The 12,162-nt window shown below is 57.8% G+C and overlaps 1 protein-coding gene across 2 annotated transcripts in view; it reads left to right on the top strand.

Annotated features, from left to right (window-relative positions):
* Positions 1–519: 519 nt before the first annotated feature.
* Positions 520–12,162, top strand: part of RAPGEF3 (Rap guanine nucleotide exchange factor 3) — a 21,828-nt gene continuing 10,185 nt past the window's right edge. The window contains exons 1-16 of one of the 2 annotated variants that reach the window (XM_077753259.1): positions 520–869; positions 1,341–1,553; positions 6,710–6,763; positions 6,844–6,950; positions 7,304–7,425; positions 7,578–7,746; positions 8,272–8,356; positions 8,680–8,740; positions 8,849–8,925; positions 9,121–9,267; positions 9,790–9,902; positions 10,208–10,296; positions 10,604–10,682; positions 10,887–11,037; positions 11,121–11,203; positions 12,028–12,067. In XM_077753259.1, coding sequence (XP_077609385.1) covers positions 864–869; positions 1,341–1,553; positions 6,710–6,763; positions 6,844–6,950; positions 7,304–7,425; positions 7,578–7,746; positions 8,272–8,356; positions 8,680–8,740; positions 8,849–8,925; positions 9,121–9,267; positions 9,790–9,902; positions 10,208–10,296; positions 10,604–10,682; positions 10,887–11,037; positions 11,121–11,203; positions 12,028–12,067 — 1,596 coding nt within the window. In that variant the 5' untranslated portion in view covers positions 520–863. The remainder of the gene's footprint in view (positions 870–1,340; positions 1,554–6,709; positions 6,764–6,843; positions 6,951–7,303; positions 7,426–7,577; positions 7,747–8,271; positions 8,357–8,679; positions 8,741–8,848; positions 8,926–9,120; positions 9,268–9,789; positions 9,903–10,207; positions 10,297–10,603; positions 10,683–10,886; positions 11,038–11,120; positions 11,204–12,027; positions 12,068–12,162) is intronic. The other variant, XM_077753258.1, reaches the window with a different exon arrangement.

Here is a 12,162-nt window from a genome sequence, read left to right as displayed (position 1 = left end):
GTGTGTGTGTGTGTGTGTGTGTGTGTGTGTGTGTGTGTGTGTGTGTGTGTTTGCCGGGCAGGGAAGGGGAGGCTAGGCAGCGGGATTCCCCACGGGAAGGCAGCCCAAACCCTCCCCCGGACTGTTCGAGACCCTGAACCGAAACAGGAGGCAGGACGCCCCCGGCCGGGAAGCGGCCCCAGCCCGGATTTCCCTCCCGGGTGGGGCCGCAATGACTCACCCCCCTCCCCCTTCCCTTGGTTTCCTTGTTTGCATTTCTCCTCCCGGCCACGTGGCGGCCTGTGAGGCCACTCAGCACCCCTACCCCGACACTCAGGCCGTGGCCGCGGGGGCACACAACCCCGGGCCGCTCCTGCCCGCTGGGGTTTCTCAGGCCTCCGACTCTTGCCTGACCTACAACCCGCGAGTCCGGACTCCACCCCCTGCCCAGCCCGCCCCCTTCCCTGTGCCCTCCCCCACAGTAAGGCCGGGCGCCTCCTCCCCGCCCTCCCAGCCCTTCCCGGGGAGGGGAAGGGGGCGGGGAGCGCAGGGGGTGTGACAGCTCCCGCCCGGACCAGTGCCAGCTGCAGCCTCGCTTCGGCGCCCGGTGCCAGCTGGCTCATTCGTCTGGGACGGAGGCGGAGGCTTGGGGCTCCTTGCCGCTGCGGGGGGACTCCCCCCCACGCCCCCTGCCCTCAACCCACCCGAAAGGAGCCTCTACACCCAGCCCGTTGCCCTGGCAGCCCTTCCAGCTAGGAATTAGCCCCGTTCGCTTCACCTGGGGCTTACAGCCCTCACTCCTCCAGGAGCAGTCGGGGTCTCGCTGAGGGTCCCCCCCCAACCTTTGCTAGAGCCTGCAGGGCTGTGCAAGCTTGAGAAGGACCATGAAGGTGGGTAAAGTTGGGGTCAGGGTGGGGAGGAGCAGGAGAGGAAGCTGACATGGTGGGTGGGGTGTTTGAGTGGGAGAGAGAGGGCTGCTCAGGGGTGAAGGAGAAGGGGAGAAGAAGGGCTTGAGCTGAAGCTGCATTTCTGGAGGATCCAGTGAGTCGGTAGCCTCGTACTGGGAGGTGGCGGAGATCCCTCCAGGGACAAGGGCAGTGGGGTGGGGCAGAAGTCCAAAGAAGACCGGGAAGAAAGGCCCGATCTCCGGTCTGCCAGCTGGAGACCCCTAAGTGCGCCAGACCGGCAGGCCCCAGTGAAGGTCTTCCTGTCCCTCCCCCGGCTCCTGGCAGGGTTGCAGCACCTCCGCCTGACCAGTCCAGAGGACTCCGAGGAAGTGGTTCTGCCTGGGGCAGTTGTGCCCTGGTCCAGCTGCCCCAGCCCTAGCCCCATGGCTCTCTGCCTTCTTCCCTGCGTCACAGGTGGGCTGGCCAGGTGAGAGCCGCTGGCAGGTGGGCCTGGCTGTGGAGGATAGCCCAGCTCTAGGAGCATCACAGGTGGGCGGCCTCCCGGACGTGGTACCGGAGGGGACCCTGCTCAACATGGTGCTGAAGAGGATGCATCGGCCCCGGAGCTGTTCTTACCAGCTGCTGCTCGAGCACCAGCGCCCCAGCTGCATCCAGGGGCTCCGCTGGGTGAGTGCCCATCATCTGCCCGGGCCATGTACCAAGGACCGGAGAGGGGCCTGGACAGGGAGAGATCCTGCTGCTGGGGGTGTGGGGGCTCCTGCTGGGGTGGACAGTGGGTCAAGGAGCTTGGCTGCTGTGTGTGTGGGCGGCTCACACAACTGCACCATGTGCATCTGTGTGTATGTGGTCCTCGCGTCTTCCCATTCTGGCGTGGGGGAAGGGGAAAGAGATTTGTCATTTATCTGTCACCTCTGTGTGCCCTGAGTTAGGTGCCTGTGTGTTCTTCAGGTGGTGGTGGGAGGCATGTGTGAAATACTGGGGGCCGGGTCAAGGTGGGAGGTGGGGTAAGCTTGGTTGCTGCTCTTGAAATATCACCGTGGCAACATTCTCCCTTAGTGAGTAACTGAACTGCGAGGATTCTTCTTGATCTTGGGGTGAGGTGGCCATGTGAACGCTGCTTGGTATGTGGCTTTGGGGGGCCCAGGGGAGGATTCTGAGAAGTTTGAAGACTGGTCTCTCGACATCAGAATTGAGAGGATAATCTGGGTGTCCCTAGCTCTCCCCCCAACCCCTCCTGCACTTCCTCCCTGGATCTTCCTGATCAGGGCCCTCTTGGGCCAGTGTCCTGCTCAAGATGGGGCTCTGGAGGGATCAGGGGAGCTGGCTCCTTCTGGGCTAAGCTGTCGCCCCACCCCTCCAGGTCACTGGTAGTAGCTACTGCTTGGAGCCTGTGGGCTGGAACCCTCCCTCTTTCCCTCTCAGGCTATAATTACTTGTGCATTTCCTGTCCCCTTCCCAGCTTGTAGAGGCAAGGTGGTGAGTGGGGGAAAGGTCAGGTGCCAGGACAGTGAGGTCACTGGAGAATCCCTTGGGACCCAAAGTCTGGGAAGGGGTGGAAGAGGCCGCCAGGCTGTCTCCTGACTCCCTCAGCTCCCAGAATTGAAGGGCTGGGGTGCGTGGGGAAGCCGGAAAGGTGGCGTGAGGGTTGCTGGAGTGTAAATGGGGTGAAAGTCACAGAAACACAGCCCCTCTCTAGCCAGGGGTGTGTGTGTGTGTGTGTGTGTGTGTGTGTGTGTGTGTGTGTGTGAGGGGTAGGTGGAACTTGGTGATTCAAAGGAGCTTAGATTTTTAGGCCTAGGGGCACAGGCCACGCCCTGCCCTGCTGACCATCCTTGGGGAATGGGCGAATGAGGTGGCTTCAGCCCACCGAGGCTGTGTTTAAGAGGTTCTGGGTACTTGTGAAGTTGCTCCTCTCCCCTATAAGATGATGTGTTTGGCCTCAGAGGGGCTTATATGAGGGAAGTGCGTGTCAGGGAGTGTGTACAAGTAGGGTAGAGGGTGGATGTTGTAAAGGGGTGGAGCCTAGGAGAGCCGTGCTGGGAGTTATTCAGGCCATGCCTGCAGGGTAAAACCCATCAACCTCCTGAGGTCTGAAGAGAATCCTTTCTGTTGCTACTAGATCAGGCCAAGAGAAAATGAAAGCAGGTTACAGGAGGATGAGGTTAGACAGACGACGGACTTACCATTGATGGCAAAAGTGACACTGGAATGAGATGGAAGAGCATCTCCTTTGGGGCAACCACATGCAAAGTAACCGCTTGAGCTAAAGCCGACCCCAGAGCATCTCCTTTGGGAAGCATGAGAGAGAGGGGAGAGCTTGTCCAATGTCTGGGAGCCAGAGACGGATCAATTTACCCAGAGGCAGGGGCAAGATCAGGATGACCTCTGGTGGGTCCCATAAGCTCAGAGAAGCCTGAGATGTTTCCCTTTGAGTGATTGTTTTGGGGGAGGTGGCTAGATTCTCTAACTCAGAAAACATGCTTTCATCCAAGCATGTTCAAACAATGGTAGTAGCTAATAGTTGTATAATACTTGTGTCCCAGGCAGCATTAAAAGAGCTTTACCTTTTTTACATCAAATAATCCGACAATAGCCCTGTGCCAGCATCCCATTTTATAGATGAGAGAACAGAGGCACAGAGTGGCTAAGTGGCAGGTCCAGGGTTATACATCTGCTAAGAGACAAAGTTAGGCTTCTGTGACAGGTGACCTGGCTATGGAGTCTGACCTCACGGTGTACTTTCTTCTGCAAATGGTAACACTGACACCCCAAAGCATCCCCTTTCCCTTGTGTCCTCTCCCTGTCTCGCCACACACAGCCCTGGCCTGAGACCCTAGCCATGGCCTAAGGGAACTGGTCTGACAGGTCCCCACGAGGCTCTCTGGCTCTGTGCCTGCCCCTTCGGTGTGGCTCTGACACTGAGTGACAGGGAGGGAGGGGCAGGCTGTGGCACTGGTGCAGGGAAGCTAGCTACCCCCTCCTCTCCTACCCTGCGTCCTTCCTGTCCAGGTAGGAGAGGAGGCAGCGGACAAGGACATTCCCCCTACCCATACCAGCCACTTCTTTCCAACTGAGAACCCTAAGCTGACACTCAGGGTTATCAGATCAGAGACAGGGTCAGCCAAGGTCCAACATTTCTTGCATTGTGTCCAGGTAATAGGCACCCATCATAAAATAATGAAGTTTAATCAAGTTGCTTAACATTTACCAAGCAGTCACCACAAGCCAAGCATCACTTCGAGTGCTTTATGTTATTAACTCATTTGATCCTCATAATTACCCGTGAGATAGGTACTATTATCATTAACCCCATTTTACAGATGCGGAGACTGAAGCAGAGAGGTTAATGAGCAGCCAGGGTCACACAACTAGCTGGTAGTGGGGAACTGAGATATGACCCAGGCACATGGATCACAAGCCCATGCCCTTGACAGTTTCCTGAATAGTACCCCCACCCCCAGCCTAGGAGGCTCCCAGTGCATATGGACGTGGTAGAAAGCCAGAGGGATAACAAACCCATGGACCTTTGTTTAACGCCATGTCCTGGCAACCTTACTTGCCCATGGAACATTCCTGAGGGCAGGATTTCCCCTCCTATCGCATAAAGTGGGACAAGCACGAGGTGGTGGAGGTGCCTGGGAGATGGTGACCTATGCTTTGGAATCAGACAGGCACAGCGTGAATCGTGGTGCCCCTATTCACCCACTCTCAGGACAGCTTATCTAACCTCAGAGCCTCCTTCTGTCTAGCTGTGAAATAGGAGACAAACACCTATTTCCAGGGCGACTGTTGGTCATTCAGTAGGATCTTGAATTTCTGAGTAGTTGTGTGACTCTGGGTAAGTTACTTCATCTTTCTGGGCTCCTGCTTTCCTTGGCAAATTGAGAGAGATGCCTTCGGGAACCTTCCTCAGCTCTGATGGCCAGAGCCGTCTTCTTCTGACCCTCCTGCTTATTCCCTGGGGCAGGGCAGGAAACGGTTTAAACAAGGCCTGGAGATCTGGGATCTGGGTTGCGACCAGTCTCGCCCCATGAGCTGGCACCTCCCCGCCTGATGTGCCCTCCAGGGTCAGAATAATACCAGGAAGGGAGCATATGCTAGAGCCTGGGTCGTGGGCACCAGAGAGTTGGGGCAGGGACAGGGGTCACCTGGGCCTTTTGACATGAACAACAACAAGTCATTAGTGCTCGGGACTGTTTGTTCCGACACAGGGGGCTGGCTGGATAGCATTCCTGCCCTTCCTCCTTCCCCGGCTCCTCCTCCTCCTTCTCCTCCTCCTCCTCATTTCCTGTTGCTAAGTCTCCAGGGCTCTGTGTCTGGCACCAGGCTGGGCCCCATGACCCGGGCAGGGATACCCTTGGGACACCTAGTGACTTCCGCCCAGCCCTGGGCCAGGCGCCTATGCGTGCCAGACCTCAGGCCTCTGCCTGGCACGCAGTGGGAGGGTGCCAGGACCAGGAGAGGGGGTTCTGGCCCCAAGCCTGGTTGTACCCCAGCTTCCCAGCCAGTCCTTCTCGGGACTTGAATGCAGATGGGAAAGCAGGAGAGAGAGCTGGGGGGAAGGGGGAAGGGAAGGAACCGGGCAGGTGAGGTGGGTGGGATGAGACCAAGAATGTGAGCACTTCTGGAGTTTATGCAGGGCTGTCTGGCCGTCCCAAGTACATGTGACTGAGCTACACGGGCTCTTTACTCTAAGACTTCTGCTTCCTAAGTCAAGGAGGACAGACAATCCCTGTTCTGCCCTACTTTATATTTGGTCCTATTCTGTATAGAATCAGAGGAAATCATGGAGGGAGACGTGCTTTGCAAACTGTAAAGTGCTGTGCCTTTGGGAGGGCTCATTGAGGGTAGGGCATCCTGTCCAGGGATGTTCACAAGTTCCAGTTTTCAGGTGGCAGAAAAAGAAGTGTCCTAAGGGGCTTTCACGCCTGTGGGTCCCGGATGGCTCGGCTGATACCAAGGGCATGGAAACCTTGTTACCCAGTGTTTCTACAGAAATCCTGCCTTCTGGGGCCAGGCTCGGGTGCCGCCAAGACTTTGTCACTCTTGCAGGGTTATGGGCATCATCTCTGGGAGGACAGGGGCTTTCCAGAAAGCAGCCCGCTTTCTGCTTCACAGATGAGTAATAACACTTAACTTGTACATACAACTCTATGCTAGGCAGTGCTTTAAACATTCAGTACGAATCACCCACAGAGCCCTTCCCAAAGCCTTGGGGTTGGTATTATGAGTGTTTTATAGAGTTTATAGACAAGGAAGCTGAGGCAGGGAGATGTCAAACAATATATTTGGGATCACACTGCTGGTAAATGGAGGAGCATGGACTTGAATTCAGGAGTCTCAGGGTCTGGTGGTTGGGGACAGAGCCTGGCCTGGGACTGGGCATTGGGACCCTGGCCCAGGAGCAGGTGTTCTAGGCCTGCCTCCCAAGCTGCTCACTTCTGGCCTATCATGGGCCTTTCTTACCTCCCATCCTCACGCTCTTCCAGCTCTCTCCCCTGCACAGGTGTGGTTTACCTGGGAGCCTGGGCGCACCTAGGCCCTGAGTAAGCAGAATGGGGAGCTCATCTGTGGGGGTACAGCACTCGTGTCTAGAAGGAAGGCAAAGTTCTGGTGATAGGGTGGGAAGAGGTGGGGGCTTGGCATACAGGGGTGCTCGGGGGAAGTAGTTTATTTGTAGACTGAGTGGCAAGCTGCACGTGTTTGGAGCTGGGGACTGGGCAAGGGCTGAGAGGCATGGGGGAGGGCTGAGGTTAAGAGCTGGACTTGAAGGGCTGGCACTAACGTGTAGACCCTCCCTCTCCTCCCGCCCTTGCCCTTAGACGCCACTCACGGACAGTGAGGAGTCCCTGGATTTCAGCGTGAGCCTGGAGCAGGTACCAGCCAGGAGGGGTGGAGCAGGGAGGGGGCAGCCAGGAGGTCAGGGCCTGAGCCGCTATGCCGCTCCCTGTCCTAGGCCTCCACGGAGCGGGTGCTCAGGGCTGGGAAGCAGCTGCATCGACATCTCCTGGCCACCTGCCCAACCCTTATCCGAGACCGGAAGTACCACCTTAGGCTCTATCGGTGAGTGGAGGCCTCAGCTGCCTCCTTGCCCACCCCCATTTTCTCTCCCTTTTGCTCTCCTTTGGGCATCTGGTCTGAGTCCTGCTTCTAGCCTAGGAAGACACCTTTTTCTTTAAAAAAATTTTTTTAACATTCATTTAATTTATTTTGAGAGAGAGAAAGAGAGAGAGAGAGAGATTGAGAGCAGGAGTATACAGCAACAGAGGGACAGAGAAAAAGGGAGAGAGGAAATCCCAAGCAGGCTCTTGTCAGCGCAGAGGAAGGCACCTTTCTGACGGAAAGTCTTCCCTCTGCCCTTCACCCCCCTGCCACTTAATTCTCCCTCTTCTTCCCTGTCCCCTTGCCTCTTGTAGGCAGTGCTGCTCTGGCCGGGAGCTGGTGGATGGGATCTTGGCCCTAAGCCTTGGGGTTCATTCCCGAAGCCAAGCTGTTGGAATCTGCCAGGTGCTGCTGGATGAAGGTGCCCTTTGCCATGGTGAGCCTGAGCCCAGGGTGGGGCCCCCGCGCCATCCAGTCCTGGGGAGCAGGCATCTGGGGGTGAGGAGGAGGTGGACATTGCAATGGGGGCTTTGTTCCCACACGCCTCAGTTTCCTCTCCTCCCTCTCACCTGTGTCTCCACTCTGCAGTGAAACATGACTGGACCTTCCAGGACCGAGATACCCAATTCTACCGTTTCCTCTGGCCTGAGCCAGAGCCCGTGGGAGTTCATGAGCTGGAGGAGGAGCTGGTGGAGGCTATGGCCCTGCTCTCCCAGCGGGGGCCCGATGCCCTGCTCACTGTGGCGCTTCGAAAGCCGTGAGTCGGGTGCCCCACACCCCACAATTCCAGGCCTCACGTGGCTCTCAGACTCTAGTTTCTCAGTTTCATCACTGAGAGTTTCCCTTACTCGCTTGTGATCTGGAGTCTTCCTTCCCCGCCTTTGGCCGTTTCTTCCTCTGTAACCGTGGGTGGGGGGCACAGGGCCTCCAAGACCTGTCTGCTCTGGTGCAGCAGTGGCTGAGGGAGGGAGGGCTTTGGAGTCTGCAGGCAGGTATGGGTTCAAATTCCAGTTCCACCGGCTACTTGCTGGGTGGCCTTGAGCCTCTCCGTGCCAGCTGCTTCTTCTGTCAAAGGAGGATAACGATGGCCACATCGTGGGGCTGTCACTAGGGCAGACGTAACACCTAGCTCTCGTCTGGCACTCAGTGTGCACTCAGCGGTGGCTGACCTGTTATGGGTCACCATCCGGCTGGCCTCAGGCCAGAGCACGGCGGGTGAGCAGCTCCCATGCCCTCAGACCCGTGGTACACTGTGTGCCTTCCGGCCCTCCTGTGCCCGCAGCCCAGGTCAGCGCACAGACGAGGAGCTGGAACTCATCTTTGAGGAGCTGCTGCATATCAAGGCCGTGGCCCACCTCTCCAACTCGGTCAGTCTGCCTGCCCCATACCCTCCCCAGGAGCCCCTCTCCCCGTGAGCCCCGAGGCCCCAACTACTGGGCCAGAAGACACCTCCCTCGCCTTTTGCCAATGGCTAGGAAATTCCCATCTAATTTTTTGTTCCCAGCATCCTTGTCCCAAAATCCTCCTGCCGCTCTTAGGTCATTCCCTCCCCTTGCACTATACCCCGCTGAGTCCCAGGCACCAGACCAGGCCGCATCGCTGCCCCTAAGCACTTGAGTCTTTGGACCTAACCTCCCCGCCCCCCTTACCCTGGACTCACTGCACTGACCCTCCTCTCCCCACCTCACAGGTGAAGCGGGAATTAGCGGCAGTTCTGCTCTTTGAACCACACAGCAGAGCGGGGACCGTGTGTAAGTCAGACAGGGGACAGGAAGCTGGGCAGCAGGGACCCAGACATGGCCAAGGCCATGGAGAAGTCGGGGGTGCCCACAGCAGTGTCTGATCTGTGCTTCTCTCAGTGTTCAGCCAGGGAGACAAGGGCACCTCGTGGTACATTATCTGGAAGGGGTCTGTCAACGTGGTGACCCATGGCAAAGTGAGTTCTTCCTGTCTCCCCAGCCCTCGGGCTGCACCGGCTTCCCTGGTCCAAGTCCTCATGGGCAGTGCCTTCAACAGACCCAGGGTTGCCAGTCTCCCAGCTCTCCTCCTGTCTTGGGATTCTCCCACCACACATGTGTTCTGATGAGTGTTGGGGGGGCCTGGCTGGGCTGTGACTGAGACCTGGCTGCAGGGGCTGGTGACCACACTGCATGAGGGGGATGACTTTGGACAGCTGGCTCTGGTGAATGATGCACCCCGGGCAGCCACCATCATCCTGCGAGAAGATAATTGTCATTTTCTCCGGGTAGACAAGCAGGACTTCAACCGCATTATCAAGGTGCCATTACTAGGGGTGGGGAGGGCAGGGGACACGGCAGGGACACGTCTCTGGAGAAGTAGTAGGCGGTGAGGTAAGGGGCATGGGCCAGAGAGGGCCTGTAAGGAGCAGGGAGAGGTAGGAGATGGGGAAACTTGGAGGTGATGGCTGGCGCATGGCTACGTGAGGGGGTCCATAGCACACGGAGGAGGTTCAGTGAAACCCAAGAACTCCAGCTCAGTGTTGGAGACCGTGGGGGTGGGGAGTCAAAGAGGGTAGGGGACTAGGGTATGAGGGGAGGCAGTGTAATGGAGGGGGGCCGCAGAGGGAGGCCAGTGAGAGCTGGGTAGAGGAGCGGCTCAGGCTGTGTGATAGACAGGACGGGTAGAGCAGCTCCAAGGTCGAGCCTGGAATGGGGTGGGAGAAGGACTGAATGTCCTTGTGGGAGCCTGTGGGTCTGGCATGGAGGAGGAGGGAGATGCCCTCGAATGGAGAAAAGGAGCCGTGGTGTGTGCTGAGCACTGGGTGTGGCTTGCTGTCCAGGATGTGGAAGCAAAGACCATGAGGCTGGAAGAGCATGGCAAAGTGGTGTTGGTGCTGGAGAGAGCCTCTCAGGGCGCTGGCCCTTCTCGCCCCCCAACCCCAGGCAGGAACCGGTAACACACCCGCCACTCTCCTTCTGCACCCCTTCTCTCTTGCCCACCTTCTCTCCTTCTGCTTCCCAAGCTTTACTCCCTTCTCCCATGACCCCTGCCTGCTGGCCTCCTGGGGGTGGGGAGAAGGGGAATCCAGGCACAAGATACCCCCTCCCCCCCAGAGCCAGCTTTCCCTCCAATCCCAACACTGGATAGAACTGGCAAATAGGGAAGGGTGATATGATGTGATTGATTATTGATGTCTGTCCCAGATGTGGGAGTGGGGAGTGGTAGCACGTGTGCTATGGACTGGCTGCTTCTGCTAGGTATACGGTGATGTCTGGCACCCCAGAGAAGATCCTAGAACTGCTGTTGGAGGCCATGCGGCCTGATTCCAGTGCTCATGACCCAACAGGTAGGGGCAAGAGATACCCTGCCTGCCGTGTGACTCATGGGGTGGGCGGGCAGTGTAGTCTGGGAGAGGGCCAGGCACCCTGAGTCTGACCTCACTGGTGCTGGGTTGGTCCATTTGGTCAGGCGGCAGGAAGTACTCCTTCCTGTGCTCTTGGCTTAGGTGGGGAGAGCTGTCACAGGGGCTGGGCATTGCTGGCCCTCTGCCCATTATGGGACTGGGAGAAGGGACACTCCAGAGGTGCACATATCTGTGCTCAGTAGACTTAATCTCTGAAGCCTCCTCCTGTCCCCTTGTCCCTGCCCTACAGAGACATTTCTCAGTGACTTCCTCCTGACCCACAGTGTCTTCATGCCCAGCGCCCAGCTTTGTGCTGCCCTGCTGCACCAATATCCTTCCAGCCCCAGGGTGCCTGGGATGTATGGAGCAGGGAGGAGGAGTCTCTCACAGCAGGGCTGTGCTGAACCCTCTGAGGTACCAGCCTCATGCCAAGGCCGGCGTGTCAGTGGGCCCTGGGCATCCTTGCCCCTCCTCTGCTTGCGGTGCGGCGGGCAGTCTGGTTGGATGTTGTGGTTCCCTTGACTGGTGCCCACCTTCCACGCGGAGCCCTCGGGAGGCAGCGAGCAGGAGCACAGCACCTACATTTGCAACAAGAGGCAGCAGGTCCTGCGGCTGGTCAGCCAGTGGGTGGCCCTGTATGGTCCCATGCTCCACGCTGACCCCGTGGCCACCGGCTTTCTCCAGGTACCTGGGAGGGAGGCAGGGCGGGACTAGGCTGCCAGCACAGACAGCATTCATCTGTGTTGATGACTCTTGGCTCCTCCCAGAAACTCTCAGACCTGGTGAGCAGAGACGCCCGCCTTTGCATCCTGCTGCGGGAGCAGTGGCCCGAGAGGCGGAGACATCACAGGTAACGCCTCGGCTCCAAGTAACTTTCCATATGCAGGACCCGCAGGGCAGCAGGGACTGAGAACACCTCCTCTGGAGTTGAACAAGTGGCCTTAAATCCAAGCCGCACCGCCTATAGCTATGCTGCCCTGGGCACATTCCCCCCTCTCAGGGCTTTGGGCTCTGGTGTGTAAAACTGGGGGAGAGTTCCCATGTCAGGAGGATGGAATGTTACCGCGTCTTAAGAGCACAGAGCAGTGCCTTGAGTGCCCCACGTGCGTCACGAGTGTCGGCTCTGGTTGCTCATTTGTCTGGTCCTGTTCATTCTGTGAGCTGTTCTTACCAGTTTCCTTACTGTCCACCCTCACTCATATTCATGCATTCTCTTGCGTCACTCATGTGTCATTCTCATACTCCGAGTGCACCTGCTGTCCTCACTTCCTCCATTCTGCACGTATTTATTACGGAGCATCCTCAGTGCTAGTTCCTGCCGGCCCCACCCGGTGAATTTCCTAGAGCTTATCTTGGCGCTCCCAGACATTCCCGTGTGGGCAGGTGAGGCTCAGGGAGAGCTCACCTGCAATGGCCCTGCCCCGTCTGACACCTGGGGCACATTACTTCCTGGAACTCTCTTTCCTTCCCCTACTGGCCTGGGAAAACCACTGAGTGCAGGGTCTGGGTTTCAAGCCCCAGCTTTGCCCCTCTCTAGCTAGTACTCACCAAGTCTGCAAAGCTCTGAGACTCTAAGGAGGGAGGGGAGGGATCCAGAGCCAGCCCTCCCTGCCCCCTGCCCTGCCCGCAGTGGCCGCTGGTCTCATCTCACTTCCCTTCTCACTTGCTTCCCAGGTTGGAAAATGGCTGTGGGAATGCATCTCCTCAGATGAAGGTGTCTGCACGAACTGGCTCCTCTCACCTCTGTCTGGCCCCAGCTTCTTGTCTCTCCTCGCCTCCGGGACCACAGGGCCCCTCATTCAGCCCCCC

This window comes from Crocuta crocuta, unplaced genomic scaffold, assembly GCF_008692635.1.
Source record: "Crocuta crocuta isolate KB4526 unplaced genomic scaffold, BGI_CrCroc_1.0 scaffold30, whole genome shotgun sequence".
NCBI classification, from domain to species: Eukaryota; Metazoa; Chordata; class Mammalia; order Carnivora; family Hyaenidae; genus Crocuta; species Crocuta crocuta.
The sequence above is the reverse complement of the archived record's forward strand: the minus strand, read 5'-3'. Positions and strand labels throughout refer to the sequence as shown.